This window comes from Petaurus breviceps, unplaced genomic scaffold, assembly GCF_028583685.1.
Source record: "Petaurus breviceps papuanus isolate PSGF00001 unplaced genomic scaffold, PetGlider_PUasm1.0 188, whole genome shotgun sequence".
Taxonomy (NCBI): Eukaryota; Metazoa; Chordata; class Mammalia; order Diprotodontia; family Petauridae; genus Petaurus; species Petaurus breviceps.
The window spans coordinates 26,367,368-26,387,534 of NW_027185804.1; the positions used below are offsets into that span (position 1 = coordinate 26,367,368).

Here is a 20,167-nt window from a genome sequence, read left to right on the forward strand (position 1 = left end):
CTGCCACTGCTAAAGCCCGTTCCTGGCCTTCTTGAGCTGTGCTGTGCTGGCGGGGCCTGTGCTAGACTGGCGTGATAGACCTTCTGAGTTGTCTCTGTGGCCTGAGAGGCCCAGAAACTGCCCCAGCTGCCAGCAACTTAGCCGTCCCAAAGCCTGGTGGGGGCTCACTGGGGTCTGATCTGCTCTGGTGTAGCCTGGGCTGGACTGCACTCCTCTCTCAGCCTGGTGCAGCAGACCTTTCTGGCTGACCTTGTAAGTTGTCTTCAGCTGGAAATTTGTTTCCCTCCATATTTTTATGGATTCTGCTGCTCTAGAATTTGTTTAGTCATTTTTAAAGGTATTTGGAGAGTTTTGGAGCATTCCGGGGAGCCCCTGCCTTTACTCTGTCATCTGGGCTGTACCACTTTCCCCCTCCCCACCTTCTTTTTCAGAAGAGTAGAAGGAGGACAAGTTTGTTACAGGGAGACTGACCCCAAAGGCTGTGGTCCAGGTGTGAGGTGGTGATGGCCTACTCCAGGGTGGTGGCAGGGCAGAACGGAGAAGGGGTGTGCCTGAGAGATGTTACAGAGGTAACATTGACTGGCCTTGGCAACGGTTGGCTGTGGGGGAGGTCTGTGTGTGAGAGAGAGGAGTGGGGGTGACTTGTAGCTTGTGAGCTCGGGTGACTGGTGGGACAGAGACAGGGAAGTTAGTAGGAGGAGACTTTTGGAGAAAGATAATGAGATCAGTTTGGGAAATGTTGAGTTTAGATATCTCATGGGCATCCCATTTGTGATGTCTGAAAGGCATTTGGAATTGTGAGACTGGAGGTCAGCAGAGGGAGATTTGAGAATCATCATCAGTACAGAGATGGTAATTGAACCAGTGGGAGCTGATAAGGGCTGGAGATATGTGATCACATTAGACCAATAGTGCTAACACTATTAACACCATATTTACATAGCTCTTTGTAGTTACAGAGAATTGCACACACCCTCTATCCTAGGGAGGTAGAGGTGCAGTTCTTGTCTTTAGAATCCCACGTCTTTAGACCTAGCACCTAAAGCCCAGAGACTTGACAACCAGCCTAGTCCATAGCAATAACTTCCATTGGTCTTCTAGGCTCATCTCTCTGCCTTCTCCAGCCCAGCCTTCACAAAGTCACCCATGGGATTTTCCCAGAGCATGGGTCTGACCATCTCACCTCCTTGCTTAATAAACTGTAGTGATTCACAATTGCTTCTAGGATTAAGTATGAACTCTTCTGTTTGGCATTTAAGGACATGTAAAATCTGGCTCAAAACTACCTTTCCAGCTTTATGTCTAGTCAGACTGGTCTTTTCACTGTTTCCACAGACAAGACATTCCGCCTTCCATTTCTTGTTCTTTTGTGCAAGTTTGTCTTCTCAATGCCTCAAACGTCCTCCCTCCTCACCTTGGCCTCCTAGAATTCCTAGTTTCTTTTAAAGTTCAGTTGAAGCATCATCATCTAAATGAAGCCTTTTATGATTCCCTTGCCTGTTTAGTGCCCTGTCCCAATTACCCCTTTCTCTCTTCTTTTTTCTTTCTCTTTCTTCAGGTCTTTCTTTCTTTCTTTCTTTCTTTCTTTCTTTCTTTCTTTCTTTCTTTCTTTCTTTCTTTCTTTCTCTCTCTCTCTCTCTCTCTCTCTCTTTCTCTCTCTCTCTCTCTCTCTTTCTCTCTCTCTCTCTCTCTCTCTCCCCCTGCTTAATGGAGGGGAGGGTGCATGTTGTTATATATAAACTCCTTGGGGGCAGGGACTGTTTGTTAATTTTTATTGCTATATTATATAAATGCAGGCTATTATTATTAATTTCTCCCTTTGTATCCCTAGTGCTTAGTAAAGTTCTTGACAAAGGGTAGGCACTTAATAATTGCTTTCTGGTCTGTTTTTTTTGAAGCACTCACCCAAACTTTGCTTCAATTTTGGTATAATTAAATTTTGTTCCTGATTTTAGCTTGAGGTTTTAGATACAAATATTTTACCATTAGAGCCAAATAGTCTTCAGAAACTTTGTGTTCTCTATTTGTGTCTTGCTTATTGTGTTCCAAGGAATCCAAGAACATTCAGCCAGCTTTATTGGGCAAAAAGAGTTCACCTTAGGGAGGTGAAAATTGCATGCTTTTAATTCAAAAGCAAGGAAAAAAGGTCATCTATAAAGTTCAGAGAGGAGGAGCTCTTTGGTGTACTTCAATATTAGTAACCATTTCTGTGTAAAGACTGCTTTGCCTATTCTTAATAGACTTTTAAAGTTCTCATCTCTAGATAGTTTATTTATACCATTTCTCTGCAAAATAACCAACAGCTAAATGCTGCTGTTATTGATATGAGCATTAAGTTCTTTTCCCTTAATTTGGACGTGTGGTCCTATGAATGAAAATGATTCTTTCCTTAACACCCGCTCAGTTAGAGTAAGTCACATGGGCAATTTTAGGGAAAACTGGCAGTTTTTCTAATAGCACACAAATTCTATTCCCAAAGAGTGTACAAAAAAGATTTCAATTAGATCTGAAATTAGACACCTGAAATCCACATATTTCTCTCAGCTCCTTAGGCAAAAATAACAAGTTAATAACTTGGTTCACAGTTGTTTTTTTTTCTTTTTGTTCAGTGGCAGGGGATTCAGTGTTCTGCTGTGCAAATTCTTCCCTTTGAAATAAATTAGAATTTCAGTTTGTAGTCTAAAGGTGCGTTCTACCTACATAGGAGACTGGAACAAACTAAAGCTTGAAAGAAGAACTCCCAAAGCATTCCTCAGAAGGAGAGATGCAACTGCATTGGATCGTAAGAGCTTTCACTAGGTATGCCGCAGGGCTGTAGACTGGATGTTCATTTCTGTCCAGTTTCATTTTGAGTTTATATCTGTATCTCTATACATACACTCACACATATATGCATACATGTATATCATTTTGGGGTCAGAATTCTAATTCACTCATTCATTTGCATATTCACAAAAATAATTAAAACGCAGATTATTGGGTAACATTTTTTTTCAGAACTACCCTTCTAGATGGGTATGTGTCCAATATGTATCCAATGCACTTAATACTGGTAAGAAAAGAGAAAATGGGGCATCTCATTGTGGTGGTGCTGGTAAGACAGTTTTAGCCTTTGTCCAAAGAACATTTCACACCAAAGCGTATTATTTTCTCAAAATATAGCTGTTTTATTGATGCCTTTTGTCTTTGCATCGCGGTTCTTCCAAACCCTCCCTCAGCTCTAGAGGAAACCCTTTCTTGTGACAAAGAAAAATATTGAGCACAGATAGCCTCTGCAAAAGATAACCACTTTTATGATATCCACAGTACCCTGTCCTGGCTTTCCTCTGCTTTGTTTGCTGCAGAGGGGAAGACCTTTCACTCTCTGCTTTCTGGCACCTTCATTGATTTTTCAGTTATTTACCGTTTGACTTCATTTTTTCTTTTCCCTTCGTTTACATTGTTGTGAGCATGTTGTTCTCCTGGTTTTGTTTATAGCATTCTGTATCAGTTCATACAAATCTTTCCATATTTTCCTGAATTCTTCCTGTTAAACAATTCTTGCTGCACGGTAATATCCCATTATATTAACAAATCATATTTTGAACCATTTTTTCATTTTTTTCCCTAGGTTTAGGCTCCCACAAAGCACACTGCTATGAATAGTTTGGTATAGAATGACCCTTTCTTTCTGTCTTTGTCTTCCTTGAAGTAGTTGGATCACTGGGGCAAGTGGTATGAACAGTCTAATCACTTCTTGTATAATTCCCAGTTGGACAATCCACAGCTATTGCAAGAGTCTATTTGTGTTTAAGGAAGGAAGACATTTTTGCAATTTAGCGTAGCTTTTCCTTAGAAGTTCCTTTTCTTAAAAGGACATATTGGCTTTGGAACAATGTCCAACAGTTCTGACATCCACAGTTAAACTTGTTTAAAAACTACTGAGTGTCATATTTTGGCACAGAAATATGATAATCTATGACTGTTCTTGGCTGCATGCTTTTTAATTTCATCCTTTAATTGATTGCCCAGGAAATTAATCTAGCAACAGTTGCTGTTAATGACTCTTCTTTCTAAGTGGAGAAAACATTTACAGCTCTTAGAGTAATATCAGCTTTCAGGGTGTGGGAATAATCCTTTTCCTAGAGTTCTATTTACTGACTTGCCACAAACAGTCCTTGCTTTTGGTATGATCAACACTGTATAACTGATGGAGAAAACCATGTGGTCCAGGAAAGAAATATGTAAATGTTAGAATGAAAATATTGGAGGGAAAGCAGGTACTGCTTCTGTTGGAAAAGAGGGTGTTCTTGTCTGACAGCAAGAAGGGGACTGTTTGTGATCTGGCCCCCTGTAGGTTTTAGCCGGTTTAGGAATAGCTATCGATTGCTGTGTGATCAGTTTGTGACTGGAGTGGTACACAGAGAAGGCCAAAATGAATGGGCCCTTCATCCATCAGTCGGATTGCCCGGGTTTGTTTTTTTTCCCTGTATAGAGCTGAAGACTCACGGAGCCTTTTGTAAAAAGCCTTGGCTTGGGCACCAAGAGATCTTGGAACAAGTCTTTGCTTCACTTGTAAACAGTTCTTTAAGCCTGGCCAGGTGGTTTCCTTTCTTTGAGCCTCAGTTTTCACATCTGCAGAATGAGGGCATTGAATTGACTAACATCTCACATCGCTTTTAGGGTTAGTGATCTGATGTTAGAGCATCACTGTCTTGTGGCAGGTGATGGGGATACTTCTCCGTGATAAGAAAGAAGCTTTCTCTTACAGAGATCCATTGCATTGTCCTTGTCCATTTTCCAAGTAGATTTTTGCTTGGCCTTTTGGGGACGAGGAGAGTGGCTCCGATAATCTTTGTAGGTGACTCTGGCAGAGAAGCCTGGCCTCTGCTTGGATGGTGATGTACAAAGATACACAACTAAGGCCTGAGAACAAATGAGCCTTGCTGCTCTTTGTGTGGGGCTGCCTTTCTGAGTCCCTGGGGTGGAGCAGGGAGGCAGCTGCCCTTTTCACGACTTCTTTTAGGTATTAGTTCCACCCAGTCATTTCTGAACCAAGCACTTTTCTTTTAACATACTCCAGAGCTGACTCAGCAGTTGCCAGGTGTGCACAGCAAGTCTTGAAGATGCGTCCGTCCCATGTTGTTGTTGTGTGCTCTTGTGTGAGTTGTAGTCCTCGGTCATTGCGGCAGCCCCAGACCTTGCCTGTCCTTATTCTGGACCTGCACATAAGGAGCTGATCCTTCATTATGTCACGCACCATTCACACGGGCCTTCATAAAGAGCCACGGAGATGATGAAGCCAGGGAGAGTTGAAGCAGGGTCTTCCTGGTCGTTTATTGGGAATGTTTTTTATCCAATATCTTTTTACTAAACACGTCTTTAAAAATTGTGAATCATGAACGAGGAAGGATAATTTATGACACTTCTTTTCAGCTACCCTTATTGTGTGCATAAAGCCCCTAAATCTCTAGCTTATCCCTGTTTTGGGTATAGGGAAAAAGGCATCTGGACCTTGTAATTGGCTGTGATTAGAGTTTCCCAGTTACTGCTTTTATCTGTCTTATGGGGATAGTTGTTATCTGAGGATGTGTAATATGTATATAAATAGAATGCCCTATATCCATTCTTAAAAAATGCCTTTCATTGAGACAAGTCATTTATAGGTGTTAGTCAAAAAGCAGCTTAGGCTTACTACAATCTGAAGGCATATATGCTCACAGTTCAGCATAAATTCTAATTTTTCCATAGCCCTGCAGCTTTGTTACTACAACTGGTAAAAATGGAATGGATATGGGCAGGAGAGACTTTCTGATTCTTTGCCTGGAGCCAAATTAGTTAATGATATTCATTCAGATATAGTATAGTACAAATGGGGCCTATTAAGAGGCTTAAATTAGGTCAAATTGAATAATTGAATTTATTCTTTTACTTAAAAACAGCTTAATCAGTTGAGAGCACTGAAGTCTAAAAAAAGTTTAATTAAATATTAATAGGTAGTGTATGTTTTCAACATTTTTATCTTCCTTTAACATCATTTCTGCATATGAAACATGTCTCTCTTTCCCCCTTATCATCTCAGGTACCTGGGGATGAAGTTCAGCCATTCTCACTTGATGAAGATTTTGACTATGACAGCGTGATTCTAACCCCCAAGTTCTCTCATGCAGAGATGAAAACAATTATAGCAATGGCCAGCCAAAGCAGACCGAATCCTGGCGCGGAGGCCGGAGAACCAAATAACTGATTTGGAATAATAGTTTCTTGTTTCTCTTGTTCTTATCAAGTAATTTTAAAATAAAAGGCAAACCAGCTGTTGTGTTATAAACATATTTGTCTGTAGTAAGTGTATATTTTTTGTATGTATGTGTGTCCCCACTCCCGTCCACTAGAATTTTACCTCCTCAAGACCAGGCATTGTGTTATTTTTGTTACTATAACCCTAGGATCTAACATAGTACCTGACGTAGTAGGATTTTAATGTTTGTTGAATTGAATTGAAAAGCATATGCAACCAAATATGTGGAAATATTTAAAGAATGAGTCCCTGCTGTCAGGGGGTTTTGAGAAGGGATGAGTGCAGGAGGATGAAGATGAGGAGAGGGCCAGCAAGAGAGAAGGAAGGAGATGTTGAATAAAGCAGGAGAAGGAACAGAGACAGACAGACACAGATGCAGACAGAAATGTATGTGTGCACACAGAAACAGAGACAAACAGAGAGAGCATAAGAGAGAATGAGAGAGACAATAAAAGAGAAAGAGAATGAAGGAGAGAGAGATGGAGAGATGGAGAGAGAGATGGAGAGAGAGAGAGAGAGGGAGAGAGACAGAGAGAGGGAGAGAGACAGAGAGAGAGAGAGAGAGAGGGAGGGGGAATGAGAATCTGAATCATCGCAGGACTGGAGTGTCTGGAGTTGAGTGAGATTTTGGGAGCATTGACTGTGATGTATTTGTGTATGATATTTGTGAAATAAATATTGTGTAATTGTGTTGATATTTGAGTAACTATGATAATATTTGAGAATTAAAAAAATCAATGTGTAGTCATTAAGTGGCCAGCACATTTCTGTTCTGGGAAGTGAAATGGAAGTTGCAAGAAGCTTATAATATACTTAGGGGGTCAAGAAATCTGCATCTGGAACCATTGTGGAAAGTGACCATGTCTGATCAGCCATTAGTCCTTGTAAGCCTGGTAAACCCCAAAAGCCCCATTATGTGCCAGGAACTATTAGATGCTGGAGGCATAAATGGAAGGAGTGAAACAAATTCCACTTGTGTGAAGTTAGAAAATGGAGATGGATTTTGAGAGAGGCTTGAGATTCTAGTCCAGGGGTGGGGGACCTGCAACCTTGAGGCCACATGTGGCCCTCAAGGTCCTCAAGTGTTGCCCTTTGACTGAATCCAAACTTCACAGAATAAATCCCCTTAATAAAAGGATTTGTTCTGTAAAATTCCAACTCAGTCAGAAGGCCATACCCAAGAACCTAGAAGGCTGCATGTGACTTGAGGATGTAGGTTCTCCACCCCTGTTCTTATCAGAGGCAACTGGTAGCCCAGTGCCCAGAGCACTAGTCCTGGAACTAGGAACACCCAAACTGAAATCCAGCTTTGCACTTTTACTTGCTGTCTGACCCTGGGCATGTCACATGTCTCTGTCTGTCTCAGTTTCCTCAACTGTATGATAGCAGCACCAATTCCCAGGATTGTTGTGAGGAACCAATAAGATGATTTTTGTAAAAAGCACTTAGCACAATGCCTGGCCTATAGTAGGTGCTTGATAATACTTAGTCTCTTTTCTCTCCACCTCTCCCACTGCGCCAGCATTGCTGGAGGACCCGAGAGACAATGCAGTACAGTGTGAAGAGGGCAGGATTTAAAGTCAGGGTCTGGATGGAATTCAAACTCTGGCTCCAAGTCCTTTCTTGTCTCTGGGCCCCAGGTTCTTCAAACTTAGGTCTTCCTGACTCTAGGATCGATGCTCTCTATCCATTGAACCACCTAGCTGCCCCTAGAATACGCATAAGGATTTCCCCCAGATCTTTTTCCCCAGACCTGTTTCTTCAGTGTACTTCACTCTGAGAAACAGATTCCCTCCCACAATGGTATTCACCAACGGCTCTGCCATTTAGGGTTTTAGAGAGTTGCCTAGGGTCCTGGGAGGTCCAGTATTGACTCAGGGCTGGCTGCTTTATGAAAAGGGTGGGATTTGAATCCAGGGAGTTCTGATGCCAAAGCTGCCTCTCTAGCCACTTGGCTGTACTGTCCTTGTGATAATAGAATAAGGTCATGGTATTTTGCTCACCTCCCCCCCCCCCCCCCAAACATTTTCATAGACAACTCACTCTCTCACTTGGCATAGCAGATGAAACCCCAACAGATGTCTGTTAGACTACATGTATTTGAATGCTTTGCTATTTTCCAGTGAACTCTTTCCTATTTTCCAGCTTCTTTCTTCTTGGAATCTTTTGATGCATTTCTGTATTTGTAATAGCTGTGTCTGATGATCTCACTTGATTTCCCTATAATCATGTTGCAAAATCACAATTGGAGCAGTGGTATTTTTGTTTCCTGGACCTCTCTGGCAGTCTGGTGTAGCCTATGGGCTGCCCAGAATAATGCTTTTAAATGAATAAATTAAAATACATAGGATTGCAAAAACAAGCCCCAAAATAAAAAGAAAGATTAGTGAAAATAAAGATTAATTTCTTCCCATCCAAATACACAGGCCCTCTCAAATTTATCCATGGTAGGGGTCCATGTACTGAAGGTTAAGGACGTCTGCCTTTGAGGTTGTCTGGTCCAATTTGTATCTGAAACATAAAATCCCCTCTACAACATTTTTGATTTTTTGATAAAAACTATATTGGAAAAAGCTTTCCACTTGAATGAATGAATTTAAAACCCTTTGTTTTGGGGTTGATGAGGAAGAGAATGGTGGTGGTGGAGGGGAGAGGTGTCACATCCCAGGATTGCCAATTATCTGCTGAGAAATTCCTGAGTCAAAGAGAGCAGCATTACACTTACAGAGAAAGTAATTTGTTTCAGGCTGGTTCACAAATGGGAGCCTCATGTCTTTGGCAGTATCATGGTCTTGCTTTGATTGATAGATCCCACCTTGACGGGGCAAGTGTTGGTTCAGGTTGGATGAATTGAGAGTGAGGGGAAGAAAGAAGCATCTGAGTGTAACAGACCCAATGGGAGAGAAAAACATCAAATTTCCCAAAGTACCTTGAAAAAAATGTGAAAGTGGTAATGCCAACTGGCCAGAACAGAGAAATTCAGCTCCAAGGCCAAAACATCAGCCTCCACTGTCACATCTGTCTTAACTGATTCTCTTTGGCAGCACACACTGAACATTCAAATCAGACCCATTCCTTTCATTCACAGTGTGCCTCCTGAAAGGTAACACTCTGCGCTGACACTGGATTTCCCTGTTTACTCAAGAAGTATCTTTTAGTCATTTCCTGTGAATAGACTATGTCCTTGAGGGCTTTTCAACAAAAGACCTTTAGTTTTGTTGGTTGATGTATGGTCAAGTTATGATGTTAAACAAGATAACAAGTGGTAAAAATACTCCAGACACATTTGTAGGTTTCCCAGAAGCAATTGAGTAAGGTAATGGAAGAAATTATGAGGGAAAAACAAATATCTAAATAGGGCTCTTTCTTGGGGGTGGGGTGGGAAATCATCCATGTAAAGAAGAGAAACCTAGAAGATGATATAAGCTAATTATTTTGCGTTCCTCAACTTAGATCCTGCTTCCTTTAAGCAAGTTCAGAATTAGAACCAGGCTGATAGATATTTTAAAGGTTAACATGGTTGAGAAGCTCAAAAGGGTCTGGGGTGGGGGGGGAGGTTGTTCTCAGGGAGAAAAAGATGCACACACATACATAGATTTTCTTTCTATGAGAATTTAGAAGCATGAGTTACATTGTACAAAACACTGTTACCCTTTTGTGGTCATTCTTATGGAAAATTTTCATTTCTTTGAGCTAGCATTTCCTTCAGACAAATAGATACTGGGAAAATGATAGCAGATTTCCTGACGTGAGGACTAATGATGAATGGAAAACAGGCAATGAAAAAGTAATGAAGTTAGAAAGTATTGGTAGGAAGAGGAAAAATTGTAACTTGGCTTCTAGGTCTTGAAATCAAATTCATTCATTCATTTATTTATTCACTCACTCAACCAATATATTTTGAACCCCTAGTCTATACAAGCAAGGTACGGGTATGGTGTGTATTGCTGGGTAGCCATGTAAACCAGACTGAGAAATAGCCATCATGAATACAGCAAGGAAAGGTGAATGAGACATAGTCCCTGTTTTCAGGAATTGACTTTGATATCTCAGTGGATCTGGGATCTCACTGACCTGGATCCACCCTCTGTTCAGCCTTGTTCACCCAATCTATAACGCCTATCCCTGTATTCTCACCAGTTTGCCACAAACCCTACTGGGGGCCTTCATAAGACTCTACATAGGTCCCAAGGGAGCACACCTGATTTATTCTCCCCCGCCCCATTATCTCTTCTCTTCACTATATGTTCTGCCCAATTTCTCAGCCATACTTTTCTTTCTGATGCTACCTTCTCTACAGGAATTCCATGGTTATAATGTGTGCTAGCCTGTTCATGCCCGCTGTTTTTTTTTTTTCTGTTGCCCTTTACCTGATCCTCAGCTTGAATTCTTATTGATGATGGATGTTTATGGTGCCTCTTAAAAAACAACAGCAACAATAAACCAAGTGTTCTTAACATTTTTTTTTTTCCTGTCATGGGCCTCTTTGGAGGACTGGTGAAGCCAACATACCCTTTCACAAAATATTTTAAATGCATAAAATAAAATAATTAGGACTACAAAGGAAATAAGTTATAATGAAATTCAGTTATCAAAATATATGTGTGTATATGTATGTGTGTATGTTATATATTATATATTATTTATATAGTATATATGTATTATATATACAAGTATGTAAGAAACAAGTTATAATGAAATTCAGTTATCAAAATATGTGTGTATGTGTATATGTTATGCATTATATACATATTGTATATGTATGATATATACAAGTATATATAATATATAAATAATGATATATACATATACACATAATAGGCTACATACATATATTTATCTATGTATCTATTTGTCTATCAAACTCATGGACCCCAGGCTAAAAACCTCTGAACCAAGGCTGTTCTCTAGCCAAGCCTTGAATTCTGCCTCTGTTTAAACTCCAGGAGTAAAGTTCAAGAGGTGCTGTTACTTTGTATTCATATAGTTTTTTTTTAAGCAATCGGGGTTAAGAAACTTGCTCAAGGTTACACGGCCAGGTGTTTCTGGGTGGGTGCTAAGTGTCTGAGCCCGGGATTCGATCTCCAGGTCATCCTGACACTGTAGCTGGTGCCGTTACTCGCTGTGCTGCCTGGTTACCCCAATTCATATAGTTTTTTATGAAAACAACGGCCATGCTATTGTACAATAGTACAAAATGTGTCACCCTGGATAAAGACTATAGAAGCAGATATCAATTTGTTGAAGGATTTGTTTCAAAAAGATTGTTTTATAAATAGCCTTATTTGGAACTTGACACATGTTTTCCCATAGAAACAATGTTACTTGTGATGGTTTGGTTTCCAGATTCTCCAACAAAAGGCCATTTAAGCCAGGCTAAGAAGCAGCCATTGTGAACACTCATTCAGAATTCTAACTCAGGAGGGGTGCCAGGAATACATTTCAGAGAGGGAATGAAGAATAGAAGGAAGACTGAATTTAGAGGCAGGGAACCTAAGTTCAAATCCTCACCATGAATTTGGGAAATTTTCATAAGCGCTTTGAACCTTAGTTCCCTCATAAGTAAAATGAGATTAGATTAAATTCCATCTGAAGTCCCTTCCACTCCTAAGGCTATTTAGGACCCATTGTGGCCCCAGAATTACTTGACCTTAAAGTCTTTGGCCTCCTCAACTTTTTTTCACATAATAGGTGTTCAATAAGTATTTACCGAATGAATGAATGAAACTCTCCTGTTGTTGACTCCATCAGCAAAAGGGAGATGGGTTTCTGAGCATCTTAAAAAAGTGCTGTAGCAGCAAACACCCCAGCGTCCCCAGGGTGGTTGCCAACACAGGTGGTTAGATCTGCTTTTCTAAAGGAAAGCAACTCAACATGGATTAACAATCTTGCTTTAATCAGTCAAACATATCATTTACCTAGTTCAGGGGGAAAAGGTCAGCACCCCGAACTTCAGAGTATACAGACAGAAACATTTCAAGCAGACAGGCTTCCAAACTGTGCAACCATTACATCCATACCAAATCACAGTTACCAGAGAGGGAAGAAGCATCAACATCTGGGTTTTTTCAAAGCCAGGGGGCTCTCAACGGCTGCCCAGAATCTCATCTTGTCAAATCACACAACACTTCTCAAAGTGAGCCCCAAAACAAAGCATCACATCAGGGATTATATAGCCGTCTCCTGGGTCAGAGAATGTAACAACCCTCTTGACCCACTGCCCAATCACAAAGCACCAAGGTGTGGGTATTTCTGAAAAACAAGCCTCCCACCACAGGCTCCAGGTGCCCTTAACCTAGGGGCAGGGAAGATCTTAAAAATTTACATTCCTATAACAAGTGCTAGGAAAGGACTGTGGCATCCACAGCAGCAATGAGAAGAGGAAGGGGATCTCAGGCACCCTAGAGTGGAGGAGAAGACTGGAGAAGTGAATCTCAGGCCAGGACAGCTATTTGTGTTTAAGGGAGGTTTATAACTTGAATGTTTGTGAGTTGGAAATGTCCAATAAATTAAGACCTTTAACATAATTAATTATAACATTTAAATTGATTCTTGAAACAAGTGCAGCCAATGGATAATTCTATGTTCTCCTTAAATTATATTTTCTTAATTTCGCTTTGGAAATAAATGATTAGTTTGATTAATTTCATGCATCAATCTGTTTGACTTAGGGAAGAGAAATTAATGGAAAAGCAGCTTAAGATGTTGTAGGAACTTTGATTTCCTGAAGTAAGAATAGGAACAAGTAATTCCATTTACTGTAAAAACAAAACAAACAAATTTATATATGAATAGTATCATTCTAATTCATGAGAGTGTGTTTTTGCTTGGAGGAGTGCAAGAAGATTCAGTCTAGGGTATTTCCCTACTTAAAGCATGACAAGCTAACAATATAGGTTAAAGCACATGATGCTTAATTAAGTAATGCATCGCTTTTCCACAGCAATGCAGCATTTTTACAGATATTTTTGTTGGTTCCTCATCAGATCACATTACATTGCTATCTCCATTTTGTGCACTTGGGATATCGACATCCTTGTTAAGATTAAAAAATAAATCCAATAACTCTTAAAATTGTGTTAATATCGGCTATGTTCTCAGAAAGAAATTAGCATCAATTTTACTTGAGATTGAAAAGTATTTTCAAAGGATAGCTTTGTGCAAATGGTGGTAAATGGCGCTTGAAGTAATTAGGGTGTTTAACAACCAGGCAGAAAAAAAGTCACTAATTACTCCCAGCTTCGTTTTCTCCCCTTCAAGGAGAGGAAAACCTGGAAAGGATTTGAATTTTATAAGGACTGAGAACTTTTTATTTTATCATTATTTACTGTGCATGATCAGGGGAACAGAGGGGGAATGAAGACTTTTCAAAAGTACTTTGTAATCTGTCATTGAACATTTTAAGGTGTACTGTATTCTGAGCACTTGGCTAGGTACTGGGGGAGATAGCAAGTTGACATTCCCGAGTTCAGTACAGTCTCATGTATGATTTTGAGAGTGTCTGTATTTGGATGTTAGAAGCCATAGGGTTGCTGCTCTGCTGCTAACATTCTCTGTAGTCTTAGCCAAATCATTTCCTTACCCTGGGTCTCAGTTTTGATATGTGTGAAATGAGGGGATTAAACTGTGTGATGCCCAAGGTTCCTCCCAGCTCTAAAATTCTATGACATCTATGACATTTGAGCTCCATCGGGGAAGAAAAATGGTTTTAGTTGTTTATGGGGAAGGACTAGAATGGAAGCTTCTGCTGGGCAAGAACTCTTAATTTTTGCCTTTGTCTTGCATGTAGTAGGTGCTTAATAAATGTTGGTTGAATTGAGCATCCCCATAGAGTTTGGATTCCTTCTCAATACTGGCACAAATGATAACTTTTGCTAGGCCACCACAGTTTGACTCTGTTAGAAAGACTGATTTGGTTTCAGATTTCCACAAGGTTTGCACTGACCTCCCCAATCCCAATGCCCCTCACTCCCACTGGTCTTTCTATTATTTCGCAGAAAAACAATGATACTTCAGGTCCCTTTCAGGTCTAAATTTAGTGGTCCTGCAAGCCCATGACCAGAGTAATACAGAATTAGGTGTTTTTTTTTTATCAACTCCATTTTTGTTCCTTTAGGAACATTATTTTCTCAGTCTGTGGTTCTATGTGTACCAACTGGTCCTGTTCTGCCCTGTGCCCTATTTTAAAGTGTTACATAGAGATGTTAAAAAGAAAAAAGCCATGTTTTTGGCACCTGGCTGTCTAAATGCAGGTGCACAGTATTTGGGTAAAGGTTTTTGGTTGCCAAAAGTCCCTTCTTCTGTATCTTATATTGCAGGTGAGGGGTTGCAGTGTGAAACGAGAAACTTGATTGGGGTTATTTTGTTCTAGGAAAATGACCTTATATCAGGGCAATCAATGTATTAGAGAATAAACTGGATATAGACACAAGAGAGACCGCTTTGAATCTTGGCTCCAGCACTGTGGGGACTCAAGGCTGTAACATTCCAGAGCCTCATTTACTTTATCAAATGGGTCATACTCTCCTAGAGCTAGAATTGGAAGGGCCCTTAGAAGCACATGAAGGATAATGGATATAACACTTGCAGATTGGCAACATGCTTTACACATGATCTCATTTAATTCTTATTCCAGTTCTGTGAGGGAGGTGTTATTATTATCCCATGTGAGGAAACTGATGCTCAGAGTGGTTAAATACCTAGACAATGTCATACAGCCAGGAAGTGCCTGGAGGCAACATTCAAACACACATTTTCCTGACTCCAACTTTGCAACTGTACCTCCTAGAAAGGTGGTGTCTTTGGAGGGTCTTTAGCAAATCCAAGGCGATCTGATCCTTTCCCATTCATAAAATATTTATCGTTTGCCAGGACCACGGAGAGTGTTCCTACCCATAATGCTTCTCTTTTTGCTGAAAGGGAGCTTACATAGGCCACAATACACCAATTATTTCACCAGTTCCAAAGTGGTTGTATTAGCACAGGGGAAGAAACATGGAAAACCTAGCAGTAAGCGTTCCCATATGGGACATTTCCCCCAAGCCTATAAAAGTATTAATAGTGATAATAGCACAACAAATCAATTAAGTATTGAGTGCCCATTGTATGGTCAACACTGGGGGCACTGAAGGGATTACTTTAAAGCACCCCAGAGAGGCATATATTTGGACCAGCTCAATATTGCTGGATAAATCAATAGAGAACTGGGAATACAATTCAAATGCTTTATTCATACTCTGCTCATTGCATGACTCATACATCCTTAAATATATATGTATATATTTAATATATACACATATACACACATGCATACATACACACATATGACTAAACTGATGAGAAAACTTAGGAGGATTCTTTCTGTTTTTAGGGGCTGCATTGTTCCTATTGCAGAAACATATCAGGGGGGATCATAGGATAGTGGAAAGAACATTGGATTTTCTGTTATGGGTTCAAGTCTGCTGCTTTGCTACTCTGCTATGTGATCTGCATGACCTTGTTAATGTTCCTTTATCTCTCTTTTATATCTTCTTACCCCCATTATTTGGAAAATGATGTTGTTGGACTAGGTGATTTCTGATGGGGTGCTTGGGTGCCTATGTTTGAACATCAATTAGTAAAATCACATTTCTCCCTAGCCTCAAATCTCCCCAGCCTCAGAGCATTATCTCTGCCCCTTGCCCTGCTAGCACTCTGCCTAGCAACCATTCATGAACTGTTTATATCCCCTTAGTATATTAACCAGTTGCACCTAAGAATCCTTCACTGGGCTATCTATGAGTAACTCCCTAGCCATTATACACATCCTGGATCCTTCGTTAGCTTGGGACACATGTATACTCCCAATATCCATCTTGTCAAACAGGACATTGATGGGTAACAGACTGGGCACTTCTCAGTCAACCCTGACCACTAGTTGACTTAGTGATGTGTCGAGCCTAAAACCACACCTCCATGCAGCGCCTGCCCTGCTTGGGCTATTTTCCAGTGAATTATCAGCAATATACCTGCCCAGAAGATGTTAAAAGTTCATGTTCCTTTAAGCACTGACCACTCCTTAACTCCTCCCTAATCCCACCCTTACTCACCTAGTTAGCATAGTTGGCACAGGTTATACTATGGATTATTTTATAAAAACTTTAACTCTACCCCTTTAAGGTTGCAGGTTCCCTAAGGCCTGTTGTATAGCGTAACAATAAACTTTTATCAATTTCACTCAGAATGCTTGAGTCTGTGAATTCATTCCAGACTGCCCACCAAGGGATTCTGGTCACTGGGGTCCCTAAAATACCTATCATCTCTTGTCAATTTTGAGGGTCTCTTTTTTTTTCTTTTTGAAGGGGAGAAGGCAGGGCACTTGGGATTAAGTGACTTGCCTGAGGTCACACGGTTAGTAAGTGTTTAGTCTCTGAGGCTGGATTTGAACTCAGGTCCTCCTGACTCCAGGGCCAGTGCTCTATTCACTGTGCCACCTAGGCACCCCCCTTGAGGGTCTCTTTCAAATAAAAAAGCCTCTCTGTAATCTTGGTCATACATTTGGTTAGTAAAACATCCTCAGATCAGGCCATGTATGCCTCCTGTTTATTTTTCCATGAGTATCTTTATCCTTTAAAATTATCTTTCTATTATGAACTTAATCATTAATTAGTACAAACATTTCCACATACAAAGAATAGTAACAGCAAAAAGGATTGTATGTGAAACCATGAATGTCTGTTACATAGTTTGTTTTTAAAATGTATATTACATTTAACAGGATAAGATTTCTCTTCAAATCCAGTAAATTAGCAAGAGATAGGAATAGATAGAGAATGGAATGAGGAAGGATAGGAATAGTTGGTTTTAGAGGTGGTATTGTGGCAAGATGAGCAGATTAATGTATGATTGATGGGGATGTGAATTGGTCCATCCATTCTAGAAAGCAATTGTAAATTATGCAAAGGAAGTGACTAAAATGTCTATATTCTTTGACTCAGAAATTTCACTGCAAGCCATATACCCAAAGGAGAGCAATGTCAAAAAGGAATGTCCCATATATGTTGAAATATTTATAACAACACTTTTTTTTGGGGGGGGAGAGGGGATAATAACAAAGAAATGGGGAGGATTAGACATCCATTAATTGAGGAATGGTTGAATAAATTATAGAACCTGAATGCAATAGAATACTACTGTGCTTTTAAAAAACAAAATAATGGGTATGATGAATACTGAGATGCATGGGAAGATAAGTGAACTATGCAAAATAAAGTAAACACAACTGAGAAAACAACATATATAATAAGGACCCTAACAATGTAATAGAAAAAATAACAAAACCATTGAAATTGAATGCTGCAGAATTTTAATGATCAAGCTTGGTCCTCCCCAAAAGCTATAAGACAGCACCTACCCTCCACCATTTCTTTGCAAAGATCAGGGGCTATGAGTATGGAACACTGCACAGTAATATCAGACTTTCTTCTGATGTGTTGGTTAGATTTATTGAACAAACCCCCCCCCCCCCCCCCCCAATTAACATCCCCTTTTTTAAAAGGGAAACCTTGGGGGGGGGGTAATGGTAGGAGACACATTGGAAAAAAAAAAGATGTCAATAAATTTCAGTTTAAAAAATGAAAGTTAAAAAATCGTTTTCACATGTAATTTGAAAAAAAATTAAAAAGAGAACACTGGGCAAAAATGAGGTCCTGTTTATATCCCCTTCTGATCTTTTTGTTGTCTTGATATGTGTTGTCTTAGTACAAACATTTCCACATATATGATATTAAAAAAAATATTTTCAGCTCCAAATTCTCTTCTCCACCCCCATCTATCATGAAGACAAGAAGCTCAGTATGTGATGTCTATTTTAATGTTGTGTTGATGCTTTTTTCCCCTTTTCTCTACATTTTTAGCACGAAGCACTAATTTCTCTCTCCCTCCCAAATTCAAAGCCCTTCATTGTCACAAAAAAGCAGTCGAGAGAAGCACAATGGCACATTGACTGCATCTGAAAAAGTGGCTGATGCCCGTCTTAGAAGGCAGACGCCTTTGGCCTTACTAGCTCCCGTTGGTCCCCGAATGCTGCCATACAGATGGGTACAGTTCCCTTTGTAGTGGTGCAGCCTTGACATGAAAGGCAGAGACACCTTTGACAGCTATCCCTCTCAACCCCACAACAACAGCTTCCCAGAACCACCGACATAAAAGCTCCAGAGAGTGGGGCATTCCCATCACTGAACGCTCTCTTGTGGGTGAGTGACAGTTGACACAGGTGGGCGTCAGGGGCTGCCTTTCTTTTGAAGTCTGTCTGTTGAAAGGTAGTGTCACCTGTTGGTGATTTGGAGGTTTTTCTGGTCAGCTCAACCAGGTGGTTATTACCTGTCTAGCCATGTTGAGAGCTGCAGGTGGTTGTCAAGAGATAAAATAGAAATCCAAAGTTGGGGTGGGGCAAAGTGGCAAGTCTGGAAAACCCTGGTGTAGTGTGGCTGTTGAAGGTGATACATTGTCATTTGGGTTTTTCAGGAACTGGGACAGGTGTCTCATCTGTCTCCCCCTTTGAGTTGGTTCAGAGAAAGCCAGCATTGGCTACACTTGGGGTACATGTTACTGATGCTTGGATGAAAAAAAAATCATGTTAAGCGATACTGCCATTTACCTAAGTAAATTGGAAATGGCACGGCCTTATTTTGTCTTGATTCACACCTAAGAGAACCCATTGTAATATAGTATGGCACACAAGATCTTTGGTTCATTAATAAAACTCTCAGAAGGGGAATGAAACTCTTAACCACTTGCATTGTGTTGTACTGAAATCTTGTCCCACCCCTACCTCCCTTTGTGTCAATATTCTCTCTGTAATTATGCCCTAAATAAACCAGCCCACATATCTTCAGGTTCTGGTCTTAGCAAGAAGGCCTTTAGGGTTGTGGTTTTTAAAGTAAATTAAAAACAAACAAACCTCTAGATTAACAACTACACAAATGTCCCTGGAAGAAGTATCATTTGCCAGGTAATCTAAGCTTTTTCGAAAATCTCAGAGGGCAAAAGCTGGTCTGGAGAAAATGTATTCAGTGGTGTTGACTGATGTGATTTTCTGTCTTTTTTTCCCAGCTTTTCTGCAAAAGCACAATTAATATTTCATGCTAACAAGGCATAATAAATAGCAGAAAGAAAGCTGAACTGGAGTTATAGGTAATAAATTGTCTGAGAGTTGAAGGGACCTTAGAAGCCATCTAGGGCAACCTCTTTCTTTTTAGATGAGGAAACTGAGACTTGGGGAAGTTAGGTGACTTGCCTAAGGTTAAACACAAAGTAAGTGTGGAAAGTAGAATTTGAACCCAAGAAAGATCCATGCTCTTTACTAAACTAGCTCCCCAAATCAATTAATCAACGAGCATTTATTAGGCGCTTACTGTGTACCAAACATTGGATTAAAAAAAAACAAATGAAACGGTCCCCCCTCTCCATCCTACATTCAGAAAATCTGGGTTCAAGTCTTGGCTCTACCAACTTGGGCAAGTCAGAGAATTTCTCTCAGTCTCATTTTCCTCATTTGTAAAATGTGAGTAATGTTTTTGAATGACATATTTCATAGGGTCATTGTGAGGATCAAATGAGATACACATTACTGTGAATAATCATTCCCATGAAATAGACACATATATTTAAATTTGTACAAGTGATAATTATGTAAAATGTGATAATCGGTCCCAGTCCAATGGGAATACGTAATAAAAATTCAAATAATGTAACCACTTCATGGGATTCATTATTGGCATTAATCAGGACTTAGCAGCAGTGTGCATGAAATCCTCTGAAACTAGTAAGGGCCATTTTCTTTCTTTTCTTTTTTTTTTTTTTTTTAAGATTTTTCTTTTTGCTTTTTTGGAGGGAGGAAGGTAGGGCAAT

The 20,167-nt window shown here is 40.0% G+C and overlaps 1 protein-coding gene across 2 annotated transcripts in view; it reads left to right on the forward strand.

Annotated features, from left to right (window-relative positions):
* Window positions 1-20,167, forward strand: part of IFTAP (intraflagellar transport associated protein) — a 382,637-nt gene that overhangs the window by 85,277 nt on the left and 277,193 nt on the right. The window contains exon 8 of one of the 2 annotated variants that reach the window (XM_069091447.1): window positions 6,062-6,311. The exons of the other annotated variant lie outside the window; for it this stretch is intronic. Within the exon in view, the coding sequence (XP_068947548.1) occupies window positions 6,062-6,226 (165 nt within the window). The 3' untranslated portion in view covers window positions 6,227-6,311. Of the gene's footprint in view, window positions 1-6,061; window positions 6,312-20,167 lie in introns of those variants that run through there. 2 annotated transcript variants of the gene reach the window in all.